Source organism: Camellia sinensis, chromosome 4 (genome assembly GCF_055761805.1).
Source record: "Camellia sinensis isolate YWXY chromosome 4, ASM5576180v1, whole genome shotgun sequence".
Taxonomy (NCBI): Eukaryota; Viridiplantae; Streptophyta; class Magnoliopsida; order Ericales; family Theaceae; genus Camellia; species Camellia sinensis.
In genome coordinates this window covers 101,406,325-101,425,399 of record NC_138964.1, presented here as the reverse complement: position 1 = coordinate 101,425,399, position 19,075 = coordinate 101,406,325, and the positions used below count along the sequence as shown (strand labels likewise).

The 19,075-nt window shown below is 37.7% G+C and overlaps 1 protein-coding gene across 1 annotated transcript; it reads right to left on the bottom strand.

The window, feature by feature from the left end:
• Nucleotides 1-629: 629 nt before the first annotated feature.
• On the bottom strand, nt 630-2,125 carry LOC114307501 (protein FAR1-RELATED SEQUENCE 9-like). Its single transcript, XM_028252896.2, has 3 exons — nt 1,389-2,125; nt 1,234-1,288; nt 630-686 (listed from the first exon to the last, which is right to left on the bottom strand). Exons 1-3 carry the CDS (start codon nt 2,123-2,125, stop codon nt 630-632), a joined length of 849 nt encoding a protein of 282 aa, XP_028108697.2.
• Nucleotides 2,126-19,075: the final 16,950 nt, after the last annotated feature.

The window sequence follows — 19,075 nt, the reverse complement described above, 5'->3', positions numbered from 1 at the left end:
TTTATATCACAAAACTTTGTGACTTGATTACAATATTATGGTATGTTTGGTAACTATTCCGTTTTTAGTTTTCAGTTTATATTTATAAAAATTTTAAAAGCTGTAAAAGGCCTGTCACTTTTCTTTATCCTTTTCATTGCTGTAAAAGGCCAAGACCCTAGATTGAGAAGGGTGTACCAACTAAACTCTTCAAGATGAAAAAAATAAAATTCTCGAATCATAGAACATCGATGATAAAAGTAAACAAGAGGTCGACAATAACAAGGCATGCTGCCAATTAGTTCCAATTGACATTTTGGTGGCAAATGCTACTGTGCAAAGAATTGTCAGAGCTAAAATGATGGTTTGGCCATTTTCAAGAGAATATTTTATGGGAAAAGACGATTGAATAATGGCATTCAATTTTCTATATGCACTTGCTGTTGCGCATTTGCTTCGAAAATGAGCGAAAACACTAAACAAAATGGCTTCATAGCCTTTGCTAGAAATTTATACAAAACAAATATCCATCAAAATACTAACAGATTTAAGTCCATAGAACAAAACAAATATCCATCAACCATCGTTTAAGAGTATTTATACAAAATACTAACAAATTTAAGTCCTCAATTCTTTTTTTAAAAAAAATCTTAGTTTAGCTCCAATATCACCTGCTCGATCATAGCAACTATTACCCATAGCAACACCTGCAAAAACAAATTAAATTGTCGTTAAGGTTTGTTCACTTGAAATTTATGATTCAAATCATAACAAATTGAATTTTGATATATTGGTCATTACACACTCTTTTGTCATTTTGTTTTCGTAAATTATTTATTTTCATAATCAAGTTGTAAACATCATAATTAGTTATGACATCAAAATGTTCTAGCTAAAATCTATCTTAGCATATCAAGAAATTAGAATTAAGCAGCTACATAAAATTTGCAAAGCAAATGTAAGCAAAATGAACATAATTTGAACTGAAAAGATGCCATAAAAGTAATCACCTAGGGACGTATCCGCATCAATGAACGCTGAATTTTGGACGACTTGTGCATCGCAACTACGCAAGTCATTAACATCCTTGCTCAACTGCACTGGAGACGTATCCACATTAGTGACAAAAAGTCGTCTCTTCACAGGGTGGGTCTTACATGGCCTAATATTATTCCTGGGACGCTTCGGTGTAAAAGGGGTGGGAGTACCAATTGGATCATAATCATCCTATTCCTCAAACAAATTGCTACCCACTTGTCCCGTTTTATGATCGTTTTGGGGGCAAGTTCTCCTTGTGTGGCCGACGACCCTACATTGTCAAGTAAATCACCAATCATTAAAGAGAACAAAAATGTCAACACTACCTCACAATAACAAAATTAAGACACAAAGCACAATATAATGTATACCTGCAACACTGGCATCGCCTTGGCTTTCGAGGTTTAGCCATGTAGGATCCCCCAGTATTCCCCTTCGTGTTCACTACTTTCGAATCCCCAACCCCAAATGGCGGCAGTGAACTTTTTCCTTCATCAACATTAGTTCCCTTGGCCATGCAAAGCTGCTTCATCCGACATGTCATAGTGAACAATGCATTCCTAGCCTCTTCAAATCCTTCAGATGTTTGTGAGGCATAGTAACACATTTCAGTAAAAGAAGAGCAAAGTACCCCAAAACGCGTCTCCTGTGTGAGAGTGCTAGAGAATTGGGCTTGGCAATATTGTTCACCAACCTTTCTTGCTTGCTTTGTCCAACGATACATCACACAACTTGGGAGAATTTCAGTCATGTGTTCGCATTTCATCACAGAAATCATGTGGCTGCAAGGAAGTCCAAAGAACTCAAACTTTTTGCAACTACATTTCATTATGCTAGTTACGGGATGGTATGACACTTCCCATGTGGAACCAAATTCAGTGTACTTTGAAAATTTGTATATGCGATGATCGAACTCCTCTTTCCTTCCATCAAAAATCAACAATGCTTCCTCAATTATTTCATTACGGAACATTAAGAACAAACGTCTGGTAAAGATGGTTGCTGCATGTTTCTCTAGAGGCTGAAGTGTTGTGGTAAGACAAGGATCACTGTTGTCAGTTTTTGCCTCGGCATCCGCTTCTTTGTTCCGTAATCGACAAAGGGCCATGTCAAAACCTCTAACAAATTCGAATAGTTTCAGTTTTCATTTGAGGCACTCATTGAAAAAAGCATGCATACCCTCACAACGCTGACTGCTCTTCATTCCAGCAAAAAAATGACCACGCAAATATGACTGAGCCCACATGCCTTTGTTATTGTAGGTGTCTGATACCCACTTGTTATTTTGAAGGCCATATTTTCTGACCATCTTACTCTAAGCTTCCTCAAATACAACCTCATTCACATCAAGATCCATGAGATGCTTGAAATGTCCTTCAAATCCATCGACTCGATCATTTCTGTGCATATGCCAATTACATAGACGATGCTTGGCATTTGGAAAGACTTTTTGTATTGCCTCACTCATGGCCATATCCCCATCTATCAACACTGACACCGGTCTTTTGTTATCCATGGTTTCTAACAACTTCTGCAAAACCCATGTGTATGTTGCAATTGTCTCATCAACAAGCAAGTTGCATGCAAATATGGTGGTTTCAAAATGGTTATTGACCCCGACGAAAATAACAAAAGGTTTGTTATATGAATTCATTTTATAAGTCGTATCAAAGACCAACACGTCACCAAATGCAGCATAGTCTAGGCGAGACCTTGAATCTGCCCAAAACAATTTGCCAAGCCGGTTCTCTTGATCCTTGTCATACTTGTAAAAGAAGTAAGGGTTAGCATCAGCTTTTGCACATAAGTAAGCCAAAGCACACTCCGTGTCACCATCCTTCATTTCTATTTTGCGCTCGGCTTGAATATAATTGTGCAAATCCTTGTGAATAAAGCCCACATTCGCGAAAGACCCAGATTGTTGATTACGCATGTGTCCGTGTTATTTGGTGTTGTATTATGTTTTTGGAATAGGTGTTGGTCGCCTGCCACAACCCGTGTGTTAGAGGTTTGGAGTATGGCTCGCGACGTGGCATGCTCAGGGTGTTTGTTGGGTGCCACAACATTGGTAAGTACACTAAGGCTTGTTGTACTTTTTGCATTGAACTGAAACAACCCATTTAAAATGAATGACCCCAATGTGGCACCACACACACTGATTTAAACACATGAACCCAATAAAAACATTGAATACGAATGTGCCCAACACAGACAAATGACCTCGGTGTGGCACACCATACAATTGAACTGACATATGTACGCAACATAGCTATCCTAACACGCAATCACCAAAAACAAACCATGCCTTCAGAATTCCAAGAATGTCGATTCTCCGTCAGTCCGGCACACAAAGCACCTCCCACACACCCCGTCACAACAATCACAAAAACCCTAACGTAATGGAGGAAACATCTTCTACTACAATTTTTGACTTGCCAAATATGCACAACTAATCCCACCAAAAACATCCTAATAGAAAAGGAAGGGTATAATTGACCACTAAATGTTACCAAATAAGAGAAATAGGATCAAACGGAAAGATATTTCCCCACTAATAGGACTAAGGAAAATGACTTAGACTCCCAGCTGGAGGTGCTGGGGGTCGTCCCTGATTGGTGCAAAAACAGTTTTTTTTTTTTTTGGATTTCAGCCAACGACACACTGCCACATCACTGGGGGTGCCATTGGGGGTCACCCCCACTGGCGGTCGGAAGCAATGCCCATAGGACTAATTAGAACAACAGATGCAACGTTGGGACCAATTGGTGCAACTGTCTGTTGGATGGGATTTATCGGTAAATATCCCAAAAATTTAATTGAAAAAAATATCCCAACTGTTCTATAACATATGTACAAATTGATAAAATCATAACTACGGCCAAAGGTTTGTATATGTATGACATATTAATGCGAAAGAGCCAGAGTTTTGAGATAAATGTATTTACTAGATAAAGAAATGTCACCAAAATGAATAGTGTTGAAATAGACAAAGAAAATAGTGACGACTTCAAGGATCTATTGCAGAGACACAAGAGTATAGAGAAGAAGAATCCAGTGAGGAAGAACTATCAACGATGGTCGTTCGATGATTCAGCGAAATAGAGAAGTCTGATTAAGAAATAGAGAGAGCTCAGGTACAACTAGGACAAATCAAGAGAAAGAAAATTGAGTGGAGAAAAAAATGAAGAAAAGTTGGGAAAAAAATTTAGGAGAAAAATTATTTAGTGCAACAAAATAAAATCACGTCATAGATAATTTTTATCAGCATATTTTTTATTAAAATTTAGTTAAATTATATATATATATATATATATGTCTATAAGTGTATATAGATATTCAACAATGCTAGGTAGCTCAAAATTTTGTGGCTCAAATGGCTCAAATCTGTCAAAACGACGTCGTTTTGAGTGATTTGAGCCATTTGTGCCACAAAATTTTGAGCTACCAACCATTTTCCATAGATATTTTAAAAAGTATATCGTTTGTATATTATTATTTCTATTATCTTTAATGAAGATACCATGACTAAAAATAAATCTAAAATAGAGATAGGTGATCAATTGCAATTGTCACTTAGGGATGACACTTCAAAATTAATTGAGAGAGTTGAGAGTTTAGAGAGAATGAGAGTTTGAGGGACAGATTTGTTTGTGAGAAATAAAATGTGAGAGGGGTGGTATTTATAGGACTTAGGAGGGAGGAGTTAATTTATATATATATATATAAAATAAAATAAAATAAAAATTGATTGTTGGTGGAATTAACGGTTATATGATTCTTTCAAATTGTTTTGATTTAAATTTTTTACCATTGCACTGACAAAGGGGGTAGGGAACCATTGGGGTCGGGTCGAGCCAGATGGGGAAGAAAATTTCGGGACGAGCTTACGAGATGGGTCACACTCCATAACACACCAGGGTCGGGCCGGGCTCTAGAACACATATCTTAGGTTGGGTTTAGCCTCGAGCCTAGTTGGGCCTACCTAGGACACGAGTAGACTTGGGGTGTGCCGCGAGCTCGTGGGCCAAATTTACACCCCTATATGTGGGTAGTGTTTATGAGATATTTGATTAGTGGTTATGATATATGTGATATTGATTATGAAACAAAGGGTGCTGGTTATGAGATGTGGTTATAACATATGTGGGTAAAGGTAATGAGATATATGATTAGTGATTATAAGATATGCGATTTTGGTTATGAGCAGAATGGTATAGTTACAAGTCAAAGGGTGTTTGGTTATGAAATATGTGATTAGTAGTTATGATATATGTGATGTTGGTTATGAGATATGTGGGTAATGGTTACGAGTAAAGTGGTGTCAAAGAGTGTTTGGTTATGCTATATGTGTTAGTGGTTATGAGATATGTGGGTAATGGTTATAAGCAAAGCGGTGTCAAAAGGTGTTTGATTATGCTATATGTGTTAGTGGTTATGAAATATGTGGGTAATGGTTATGAGCAAAGTGGTGTCAAAGGGTATTTGGTTATGCTATATGTGCTAGTGGTTATGAGATATGTGGGTATATGTGTTAGTGGTTATGAGATATGTGGGTAATTGTTATGAGCAAAGTGATGTCAAAGGGTGTTTAGTTATGCTATATGTGTTAGTGGTTATGAGATATGTGGGTAATGATTATGAGCAACGTGGTGTCAAAGGATGAGGTTATGCTATATGTATTAATGGTTATGAGTTATAAGATATTGGTTATGTAACTAGTGGTTATGAGATATGTGATGTTGGTTATTAGATATGTAACTAGTAGTTATGAGATATGTGATGTTGGTTATGATCAAAGTGGTGTGGTTATGAGTAAAAAGGTGTTAATTATAAGATATGTGATTAGTGGTTATGAGATATGTGATGTTGGTTATGACAAAAAGGTATTGGCTACGAGATATGTGACTAGTGGTTATGAGATATGTGATGTTGGTTATGACTCAAAGGGACTAGTTATGAGATGTGGTTATGATTTATGTGGGTAGTAGTTATGAGATATGTGATCAATGGTTATGTGATGTGTGATATTTGTTATGTTTAAAGTGGTGTTGGTTATGAGATATGTGATTATGATTATGAAATATGTGATATTAGTTATGAACAAAATGGTGTTGGTTATGAGATGTGGTTATAACTAAGTTATGATCAATTTGATTATAGTTATGAAAAAATATGATTTTAACTCATAACTATAAAAAGTGACCTGTTTAGCAGGTCACTTTTAATGATGTGGCTCAATCCTAGCCATTGATTTTTTATGTACCGTACATTTTTTGAACAAAATGTACTATAGACTTTCCCGTAATTTGTCTGCTTTACTCTGCTTTGGCTCAGGGTGTCTGGGTGATTGTTTGAATTGGTGTAGTTATGCTACTGGGTATAGTTGAGAGTCAGTTTAGCTGATGTTGCAGATTGGAGGTACATTGTTTTACAGCACACAAACAATGGATATATATCTGCTGGTGTACGCTGTATGATGCTGTCTGCGAGCTAGTGCTGGTTCTCACCAACACTATGCTTGGTTTTCCTTTTTCTCCCTTTTTCTTTCTCATCCTATTGATGTATTCCCATGTGTAATGTATTGTTTCATCATCAATATACTTTTTCTTTCTTAATCAAAAAAAAAATAAAAAAAAATTATCATATCGATTTTTTCTTTTTAATATACAACATATAAGAGTTTTAGAGACAAAATATTTTGGTGTCTAAAAGTAAAAATTTTGTTGCAAGAGACATTTACGGATCAATTTCTATCATCGTGAGGATAGTCGCTAAAAAATAAAAAATAAGGCTTTTAGTGACAAAATTTTAAAATGTCACTAATAAATATACTTTTAGGGACACAATAATTTGGTGTCAAAATGGTTTGTTTTTTAGACAAAAAAATTGGTCCCAAATAGATAATAATTCATCACTAATATCCAATTTTCGTTGCTAAAAATATAATGACATTTTTTGGTCTCTAAAAAATAATTTGGTCCCTAAATTTTGGTCCCCAAAACCTTAATTTTTTGTAATAAATATTTGTAAAATGTGCTGACGTGAGCATTTTTCATACAAATTTGAAATTGTAAGCGTCAAATGGACCACATTGAAACATAAGTTAAAGTTTGAACATTAATTGTTTAAATTAAAAGATAAGGTACTAAAATGAAATTAGATGAAAATTTAGTGTAAAAAATGTAATTTACCATATAATTTTTTGTAAAGAACTAGAAAAATTATACCTATGATTTTTGTAATTTATCTTGTGTCAATTTGATCGTATAGTGTCATTTTAGTCCAATTGATAACATGTATTAGAAATTGGACATAAATCAAGGACAAATGGTTCATTCAAAAGGAAATAGATTATTTCCAATTGGACGCCAACCTCTCTATCATAATGAGAAGATTGAATGAATTATTTTGTTCCAAGATTTCAATTTAATTTTTAAAGGAACATAATCAATTAGACCAAATTGACATAATGTAAAAAAATTCAAGGATAAAACTGTTGTAATAATCATGACTAAAATTGACATAAGGCAAACTACATAAACAGTAGGTATAATTTGTTCAAAAAAAGTCCAAGAGTTGGCCTAGTGGTCAAAGCTTGGGACCGGGGTATGTTTCTCCCAAAGTCAGGTTCAAAACCATCTATGAGTGCAAATAATTTTTTTGGGACTAGTCCATCTAGAGTTTTGTCTTGGCTGGCCCCCTCACCCGTGGATGATGGATTGATCTCGTGAATTAGTTGGTCTAGTGGGACTGATACTAAGTTATCAAAAAATAAATAAATAAAAATCCAAAACTAAAAGAAAACTGCATGTTCTTCTAGTGTTTCCAAGAAAATAATTTGAGTCATATTTAAGATTTACAAGTTGTTAGTTAAATAGATGTAGCTGTTGGCTTTTTGGCTTTCGAAGGTTACTTTTGTAATTATGAGCGTGCCAGCTAGGGATCAATCAGTTCTTATAGAAAATTAATTGCCAACCAATTATCAGACAATTGTGTTTTAGTTCTTTCAGTCTCAATGAAGAGGACTTTTACTAGTGGCTTGATTTAGGAAAATTAAGCAAATAACAATCAAATGAAGAACAATTGAAGCATTTCATTAAAATAAAAAACTTACAATGATCCAAACTCAGCCTCGTTGAGGTTTATAGCAACAATTTACTTGAAACTACTCCTATGAACGAAGTGCAGTGCAGGAATTTTAAAGTACAGAAATGTAAAGAACAGGAAATGTAAAACTGGACAGGAAATAAAGTAGAATAAGACTGGTTTTTTGGATATGAGTCTGGGGGTTTTTTCTGGGGCCTTCTCTGCTATTTATACTTCTCAAGGATGACCATCGAACTGCATTTCCAACTGTCGAACTGCTCCTCTATGATCAGGGTGCCTTATAATTAGCTCCACTATAACATCACTTGCAGTTAGGCTTCCCTCCTAATTTTGAATTTGAATGTGAGTAACCGTTGAAGCCACATCACCTTGTATCTCTTTGCTGATCCAATGCTACTTAGATCTCGTAATAACCAATACTAACTACCATGTGTACAATCATGATCAATAACTTGAATAGTCTTCCTGTATTACCCTTATTCTGCCACGCGTCAAATCGTAATTGGCTTGTACAAAATATGTAGCCAACATTACCCCCCGCACTAATATACCCAATACTTGGTGATATTAGTGGATCAAGGTCTTTTATCCACGTCTTAGAATGTGCATGGGCTTTGCATTCTTCCAGAAATGCAACTGCCATTCATCATTTGCATTAAACTCTCTTTCAATCTTTTGAACACCCCCACCACCTTAGTATTCGAACAGACTGATATATTTTTATGGTCAAATCAATGTTCTCCTCTATTGATCGAGCACATGAAGAGTCATCTAATGATGTTGTTCCTCCTCGAAAGAACCTACATGCATTAATTAGCCACATTTACTCACCTTTCTATATTCAAGTCATGGAAGCCTTTGCAAATTATCAACCCTTGGACTACGAACACATTGCCCTTAATCCTTTGATTCAGAAAGTTACAAATATGAACATGGGAAGTTCTTCTTCTGATTCGCCCTTGGACTACGAACAAACTGCCCTCAATCCTTTGATTCAGAAAGTTGCAAATATGGACATGGGAAGTTCTTCTTCACAACCCTCTGTATGGAATAAGGCTATGGCTTCCTCTTCCTCTCGGGCTTCTGACTGGGCAAGCTGGTCAGAACCTGAGGCCTGTGATTTAAGGGAGCGAATTAACCATCACTTTGTCGAGTTCACTGACTCTTTAGAGTTTCCTTCCTATGCGCGAAGCTCGGTGGTTTATCCTTATGTGCCCATCGACCGCCGACGCAGTTTAGAGGACAATCTGCTTGTAGCATGGTACACATCCTCTATGCCTACAAAGATAGTGCACGTTACCCGACGCCCAGAAGAGACACAGGGGTACAACCCATCGTTCTTAGCTCAGAAGGCGAAGCTTTGCTCTTCTGGCTGGGTCGATTATATTAATGCCCTTGTTTCTTCTGCCCTTGCTCCTTCTCCCGAAATGGAAGCTTCCATACCTCCTCCTCCGCCAAATCCTTGCTGGACAGAGAGACTGAGGCTTGCCCTCTCTGCGGATAAAGTCTTTCCTCCTTACAAGCCTCCACCTTCCCTTACTCCAGCTGAGCGGAAGCAAGCCCAACTTCTGCTTGTTGCCTTCTCTCACTTGCTTTTCAATGTTCTTGACGACGATGTTCCTCTCAAGAACCTTCGATGGGCTTGTGATATTCTGACTCAGGGTCACGTCCTCAACCCCCTCGCCCAAGCAGAGCTTCACATGTTTTTGGACCAACTCCCATTGCTTCTTCACTGACATCGGATTTCTGTGGCCACCACTCAATCTTTGGACCAACTTTCATCCCTTCGAGTTCTTGCCCAGTATGAAGCAAAGAACCGTATCGAAGAATTCGATGACTTCAAGAATAAAGACTCTGTGTACTGGGATGACTTGGATGTGGATGAACTGGAACAAGGATTGAAAGAAATGACGTTTGAAATAAAGGGTGAAGAGCTCTTTTATCAAGTGAGAGCACATCAACTTCAGCAGCCAATCCTAGAAGAAACAGAGGATAGAATAAAGTAAGAACAGAAATTCATTGACCATAGCTGGACCAAATTCCATGATCTTGTTATTTATTCTATTCCTTACTTTTATGAACTTTTGTACCCAAAGAGGGCCATTCGATGTTATTGCTTTTGCTTTAATACAACTAAGACTTTTCTCTTTGTTTGGCATTGTTTGATTTTGTCTCCGTTTGTCTTTAAAAGAAAATTTCGGGCTTCAAACTGAACAATCCTATCCTTCGAATCCAGATTCAATCGTTTTAAATGAAACACTAAAAAACCAACATGAACTTCTCCAATTTATGGATTACAGTTGACAGTTTTTGCTGATTTTCATTTAGAATCAGTACTTCGAATTTAACAATCTTGCCCTTTAAAACTTGTTTTAATCATAACCAAAATATGGTCATGGTTAGTACGATCAATCAGTCTTAAATTGACCGTTTTTGCTTCGAACAACAGTCCATACTTTCAAAAATATGAAAGCCCCTTTTGAGGGTTGCAATGTTTTAGTTCGAAAAGACAGTCCTTTCTGTATATATAAACTAACTATTGGTTTTGATGTTTCGAATACCAATTCCCATCCTCAAGGGGTATCAAGTTTTGCTTTGAAGGACATTACTCTCATTAAGAAACCTAAAACGGGTCTTTAATCCCTTTGAAGTAAACAAATACTTGTGCATTCATACATCCTTAGGTATGGAATGTGCTTCGAAGCTGGTTTCTCAGTTTCAAAGTCGTTGTTATTTGAATTTTGGCGCCAAAATCTGGTTTCGAAGCCAAATATTTTATTTCGAAGCTAGCATCAACCTCTGGGATGTGCTTTTCCCTCCAAAAGCATCAATATTGAAGGAAACTCTTCGTATCTGTACTTTTAGTACTTTACGAATTACACGATATATTTTTCAGGCACAACGATTTTTAAAGCCCTTTTATTTCGTGTTCTGAAATCACTTGTTTCCCTTTTGCACAAACCCTTATCTCTACCGACCTTCCACTTCTCTCTACTCCCTTTCCCAACTTCGTCCTCTGAGAAAGCTTTCTATCAATGGCTTCTTCTTCATTGAAAGTACCAGTTGTAGAGTGTGCGAGCCCATTTGTAACCCTGAAAAGGATCATTGAGGCAGAATGTGAAAAGTACAAGGCCGATGAGAAAAATGCCATCGACGGACGCATCTTCATCCCTCGATGTCATGAGCAACAGGACTATGTGCTTGGGCCTATCTTCAAGGAGATTCTTACTGAGCTTCCAGCGTTGTATCCACGTCTAGAAGACCATTGTCTCCTTTATGAAGGTGGTCTTGATTGGGGAACTTGGAGGATGAACCGTCCCCACCGAAGTTGGCCCATGGTGAGACTGGAGTGGCAAGAATGGTATGATCAGGTTGTCCCTGATAGGACTTTGGACCTTCAAGAGCTCTGCCTTCTCGATGCCCTCCAACTATCCAGGTTTACTATCTCAAAGGACCCTTTCTTAATACCTGCTGCTCTTTGCTTCTGGAATTCTGCCTTTAATTTCTTTCAAGTCAAATGTGGGATGATGGCCCCTACTGTTCTTGATATTTGCCATCTATTAGGATTGTCCCCCATTGGTACCCCCATTGGACCAGATTATCCTGACTTACCAATCCCCTTTTCCCTCCCCCTCCTTAACTCATTCTACAGTGACTTTGTCAAGGTTGAGAATAGAAGGGAGGGCCCTGTAATTGATAGAGAATTCTTTTCTTTCATACTATATTGGCTTTGCAAATTCCTTTTCTGCACTTCTTCTCAAAGAATCATGCCTGAATTTGCCCCTCTTGCCAAAGCTCTTGTCCTACAGAAAAAAGTGGCCTTAGCTCCATATGTTCTAGGTCATGTATATAGAGCTTGTTCTCTTTTTTGTGAGAAACCCTTGGATGTCAATCAAGGGGGTCCATTTTGGATACTTCAGCTTTGGCTTTTTGCTTATTTTGCTGAGCTACAATCTAAGTGCTTTAAATTTTTTGAGCCAAACCCTCTTACTCATGGCATGAGGCTAGCCAATGCTTCACTTTATCCTTTTACCTTTGCTTTTTACTTCTCTTTCTTCCACCAACTTCTAGCTTCCCTTCCTTCTTACAACTTTCGTCCCTTCGAACCCATTACTATTGGCCTATCTTGGTTAAAGAATTTTCTAAGTGATTGGTTCTGTGCTTCACCTCCTCACAAGGATATATGCGCTTCTATTCTGATCCCCAGAGAGTTATTCATTGGGACTATGAACCCTAGAGCCTACAAATGCATTGCTGAGCCCTATTGTCCTGCTCAATTCGCTAGACAATTTGGCTTCTCACAAGGGGTCCCAATACCTCTCTGCAGTAACACCAATCTAAGTCTTACTAGCAGGGATTTAAAGGTTCGAAGGTCCAGACTAGAAGAGGCAACTTCTAAGTTTATACAGGACTTGATCGATTTTGAATATATCCCTTTCATTCCTTAAGGTAACCTATTGAAGAGGTACCAAAACTGGTGGGTGACCAATATGGAAGTATACTTGGCCATTGCTCCTCAAGACTTATTAATGGTGCTGGATGTGCCCCAATCCAAGCCCAAAGGAGCTGGAGTTGTCACTTCTTCCACTACTCTTACCACTTCAGTTTCTGTGCCTGCCACCACACAGTTTACTCCTGCTGCCTCCACTCCTCCTAGAGTTACTCGGGCTGCCTCAAAGAAAGATATGTACCCTTGTTTCTTCTCCTTTTGCCTTTTTTATAATGCTTTTTAGCCTTATCTTTAGTTCTTCTTTTGTGAAGGTGGTGCGGGTGCTTCACAGGGAGATTCTCCTTGGAAGACCCAAGCTTTACATCTTCTCAGGAGCAAATAGCAAAAGAAAAAAAGGAAACTTTTACCTGATCTTGGAAAGGAAGCACCTGAAGTTCAATCAGCAGAAGCAGAAGAAGAAACAGATCAAGAGCGAGAGACACCTTACAAAGAAGAAAGAAAATGACTGTCACTTCTTCTGATTTGGTTCAAGATCCCACTCATGAGACAACTGCCAGAGTAGTAGCAGAGGAACTCACTTCTGAGGAATCTGAATCCCAGATTGAAGAGAGAGAAATTGAGAAGGAGCAAGCAATACCAATACAGAGAAAAAAGAAAAGGAAGATGACTGTCTCCCCTTCTGATTTGGTCGAAGACCCTATTCATAAGGCAGCTGCCAAGGCAGTAAAGCAGGAACATTCTAAGGCCATAATTGTTTTTCAGAGAGCTGAAAAAAGGCAGCAGTAACAATTATTAAGTGATGAAGCTTCTGCTGCTGTAATCCAAAGAGAAACTGCAAGGAGGCAGCATATTGCTGAGCACTATTCTCTTCGCAACCCTCCCATTGTTGCTACCACTTCTGAAACAAGTAACTTCTTTCATGTCTCTATTCTTTTCCCTTGTCAATTTCTTGGTATTGAGACTTGACATTATTTTCTTCTTTTGCAGCAACAACTACTGAGCTTATTCTTCCAATAAGGACTCCCTCAGTTTTAGTTGAAGTGGAACAAACTCAAGATTTAGAGACCATTCAAATAATTCTACCACTTCCAGGCCTTATATTTTATATACCTTTCCTAAGGCCAAGTATTCTTGCTCCTTTTCCTTCTGGCTTAACCCCATATCTCCCTTATTTGTCTTTTGATTTTTCTCAGTTTAGTTCTCTTTCGAGCCTTACTTTTCCTTCCCTTCCTAAGGAAACTCCAGCTACTATTTCTTCTTTGATGGTAGCTGATTCTTTTATAGAGGGTACTAGTAGCTCTCCAACTCATGGTTTATCACCTCTACTTGGTTCCAGCCCCTCTTCTCTCGATCTATTGGTGGCTAGAACCATCGAAACTGCTGAAGATGCTCCACCCATTTCTCCTATCCCTATGCAGTCCTTTGTGCCTTTCACCAAAGCTCTTTCTGCACCCTTCATGTCCATGGATGAGGTAGACATCTTTGAAGCGAGACTAGCTAGTCTCTTCGACATACCTTTCTCCTCTCTAATAGCTAATGATGAGACTGAGCCATTAGTTCTGGTTGATTCCTTGCTAGAAATTTTTGAGAGCTCTTCCACCAGTAGTAAGACTTCTTCGCCTCTGATAGACTTGGACAGCTGCCTGGAGCTATTGACATCTTTTTCGAGGATCCCTTTTGAGGCTTTACAGAGACCTATAATAAGAAATGGCTTCCTTCAGTGCTGCAAAATCATTGAGCAATCTGGCATGAATGTCTCAAGTCATTTATCTCAGGCAGCAGCCACTATTGACTTTTACATCAACATTTGCCATGCTGCCAAGGCTGCAGAGGAGAAATTGGTTAGAGACCAGAGCTTTGTTTCTAAAGTACATACTGAAGTATCAGAGCTAAAGAAACAACATTCCTCTGTCTCCCAGTTTCGAACTCAACTACTGGAGAAGAAAGCTCAACTTGAGGAGGAGCTATCTGCAATCAATCAGGCCTTAGTCCGAACTGACACCAAGTTACTGATTACTAATCAAGGACTGGCCAATCGAAAGCAAGAAATGACCACAGCCATCCAGTTGTTTTCATCATTAAGAATAGAACATCTGTTGTAAAAGAACAACTGAGGCATTGTACTGATTTCTTGGCCAATTTATGGCAAAATGTATTCAACTCTCTATGAAAAACAAATTCTTATTTATCATTTGAATATTCTTATGTTCTTTTACTTAGCATCTATTCTATTCCTTGTGTTTCCCAAATGGTTGGAAAATAAGGCTTCAAATTTCTGCCATTAATCTTTTTGGGATGTACATACCCATTTAAATTTCTCAAATGGTATGCTCCAAAAGGCAAGACTCTATGAACTTGATATGGTCCTCCCCAGTTAGGTAACCATTTACCAAACTTATGGCTCTTGATCCTTATTGGGAGTATTGTCTTCCATACCAAATCACCTTCATCAAAGCCAATATATTTGACTTTCTTATTATAGTTTTTGGTTGCTTTCTTCTGTTGGAAAAGAATGCTATCTAATGCCAGAATTCTAGCTTCATCTATACTTTCTAACTCCAAGCACATACTCTGATGGTATTGCTCAAGATCTAATTGGTCTTAGCATCTTACCATCAAGGACTTAACATTAATTTCCATAGGTAACACTGTATCATACCCATATACCAAGGCATAAGGACTGACTCCTGTGCTTGACCTTGGGAAAGTTCTATAAGCCCACAATACATCCAACAATAAGTTATGACAATTCCTAGGATTGTCTTCCACAACCTTTTGTATTCCTTTTTTCAAGGATTTATTGGATGATTCAGCTTGACCATTGGCTTATGCATAATAGGGGGTGGAATTAACAAGGCTAATTCCAAACTTTGCCACAAAAGACTTTACCATTTTCCCATCAAATACAGTCCCATTATCAACAGTTATAGTCTGCGGGATACCAAATCTATAGATTAAATCCTTAATGAATCCAATGACCTCAGTCTGGTCTATACCCTTGTATGGCTTAGCTTCGACCCATTTAGTGAAGTAATCAGTGGCCACTAAAATGAAACAATGATGCTTCGAAGAGAGTGGGTGTATTTTCCCCATCATATCCATGGCCTATCCTCTAAATGGCCAAGGCTTCACTACTGCATGCAGGTCAGTTACGGGCACATGCCTTATTGTGCCATGTTTTTGACATGCCTGGCAACCTCTTGCATATTCTATGAAGTCTTTAAGGATAGTTGGCCAATAATAGGAATGTCTTCGAAGCAACCATCTCATCTTCACACTAGGCTGATGAGCACCACAGATGCCTTTATGAACCTCAGCCATAGCTGTTAACGCTTTTTTTGGACCTAAACATTTTAGCAATAAACCATCTCCCCCCCTTTTGTAGAGAGCATTACCATACATCATGTGTTGCATAGATTGCAATTTAATTCTTCTACTGGCCTTTGAAGATGGGCCAGCCAGATACTGCATTATTGGATGCCTCCAATCTTGCTCTTGTAAGTCATTATGATTGACTTCCAAGACCACATTCTTTTTATTTAAGGGTGGTATTAATTTCTGATATGTTGTTTGGCTTATGTCCCTTTGAGCACTATCTCTTCTCTTGAAATTCGAAGCTTTCTGAGCCACATCATTAGCTCTATTATTCAAGAATCTTGGGACATGGGTTATCTTTGCTATTTGAAGTTGAGAAAGTAGATGTAATGCAACAACATAGTATGGCAACATGCTTATACTTTGACATTTGAAAATCCCTTTCACTTGGTTAACCACCAATTGAGAATCTCCAAATATGTCAACCGCATGAAATTATAATCCAATGAGAATTTCCAGTCCCATTATTAAGGCTTCATATTCAGCTTGATTATTGGAGCAAGTAATTTCGTCTACTCTGAAACCATGTGTGGTTTCTATTCCTTGTGGTGACTTAATTACCACAACAATTCCAATTAGACCATTGGCTTTTGATCCATCGAACCACATTCGCCATGGTTCAACACTAGCCATACCAAGTTCCATTATCTCTTGGCTTTCTGTTTGAGATGGATGGTCTGCCAAAAAATTAGCTAAAACTTGTCCTTTTACTGCCTTTTGGGGAACATATTTTAAATGAAATTCTGATAAGGCTAGTATCCATTTTCCAATTCTCCCCCTCAACATAGGTCTAGATAACATATACTTAACCAAATCTGTGGTTGCAATTACCAAGACAGTTGTAGGTAAAAGATAGGATCTTAATCTCATTGTAGCAAAATACAATGCAAGACACAACTTTTCTATAGCTGAGTATTTACATTCACAAGAATTTAGAAACCTACTAAGGTAATAAACAGCTTGCTCCTTGCCTTCTTCATTGTCTTGGGCTAAGAAAGCTCCCAATGAATCCTCAGCTGCAGCTATGTACAATTTCAAGGGCTTATCATCCTTTGGTGACATTAGCACTGAAGGGTTGGCCAAGTAGGCTTTGATTCCTTCGAAAGCAATTTGATACTCTGCTATCCACACAAATTCCTCTTCATCTTTTCGCCTTAACAAGGAAGAAAATACTTTAGTTTTCCCTGCAGTATTAGAAATGAATCTTCGAAGAAAATTAACCTGTCTAAGGAACTTTTGTAATTCTTTCTTACTTGATGGAGGTCTGGCTTCAATGATGGCTTTGGTTTTATTCTGGTCAATCTGTATTCCTTTCTTGTGTACTACATAGCCCAAGAAGTTTCCAGATGATACGCCAAAAGCACACTTAAGAGGATTGAGTTTCAACTTGACCTTTCTCATTCTTTCAAAAGCTGCTTCTAAGTGAAACAGATGCTCCTCCATGGATTGGGATTTCGTTACAATGTCATCAATACAACATTCTAAATACCCTCCAACGAGGTCATGAAAGATAGTGTTCATAGCCCTCTGATATGTAGCCCCAGCATTCTTCAGGCCAAATGGCATTTTAACCCATTCGAAGGTGCCAATATTCCCAGGACATCTGAATGCTGTCTTGTGAACATGCTATGTTCTACTAATGACCTATCCAATCCTAGTAGTTCATTATAAGACCATGCAAAACAATCTTTATATTTCTTAAGAACAACCAACAACTGGTTCCTGTCAAGAGCATTCAACCAAGCACTTATATACTTTCACGTCTTCAGATGCAGCATGATCCACCTCCTCGTCCACCATATCAGTGATTCTTTTCATTCTTCTACCTCATAGACAGGTTTTCTATTTGTATTTTCTAGCTTTTGGATATTTTGGACATATTTTTTTTTTGTTTATTACCTATGTTGGACATGTTTTTTGGGTATATTGGGCATATCTGGTTTTTTTTTTTTTTGGTTTAACCACTTTCTCTCTCCCAGTCCAAAAAGGGGGAGCATGATGATAGCATGATTGTGATTGTGGTTTATTATTGATTTTATGCTTAGTAGGCTAATGTTAATCATCTATCATCTAGATGTGTTTGTGCGATTCTATACTTCTTACAGGTGGTTTTCTTCGCACGGTGTTTGGTTAGGGAGTGTTTGTGTCTAGTGCATATGTTTGTTAGGAATTAATGTTAGAATTGTTTTGATCGGGAATTTACAAAGGGGAAGATTGCTAGGTCCCTTTGTGTTATCAATTTCGTGAACAAAGAACGTTTTAGTTGTATTTTAGTGTCTTGTTTTTACTTGGACTGCTCAAGCGTGGTATTGGTGGCTCGAGCGAAGAAGATTATCTCTTAGTAGTTCAGACATGCCTATAAAAGTACTGAGAGATCTCATTCTTCGCTTGAGCAAACTTCCCATCGCTTGAGCAAAGGTACTTATGGTTCCTCTACATCTAAGACACACCGCTCGAGTGACTATTCTTTCGCTCAAGCAGTCTTCACAGCCCTGTTTCATATAAAGCTGCACAAGTTGTAGATTCTAGGGTTATAACTTCTAGATCTAAAACTTGAGAGTTTGTGTTTGCTTCTGGAGTTCTTACCCTTTGCTTCTGGGGCTATTTTGCTAGTTTTCTTCCAGATTGCCATTGTCTAGATCTCCTTGTTATTTCTCTACATTTCTTCATCTATTGTCATACTAGTATTCTTACTTTCATGGGCTTGGATCTTGTTAATCTATGGTGCGTGACAATGGTCTCTCTCTAGTAACTGATATCATCAGTCTGTAAATCAAATTTGTACATTATCAGCTTGTTTTGGCCACACTAAAAAAGGCTCTGGGTTTTCCTCTATAGCCAAATAGACATATATGCGATCAAATTGTTTTAAACTACAAATACAGTTCTTTTGAAAGAAATAGTGCAATAGAAAAATAGTGTTTACCAAACTAAAGAGGAAAAAAATGAAAACAAAATTTATGCCAAAAATCTCTATACTAGACTTTTGTTCACTCCTTCGTTGTTATTTATTTTTAAGTTTGGATGGTGGGCCATCTGCCCAGTAATGAAAACAAAATTTATTTAAAATATAAACTTTAAACAACTGAATGTTTTTTATTCTTTAATACATCAATTTGCTGATCA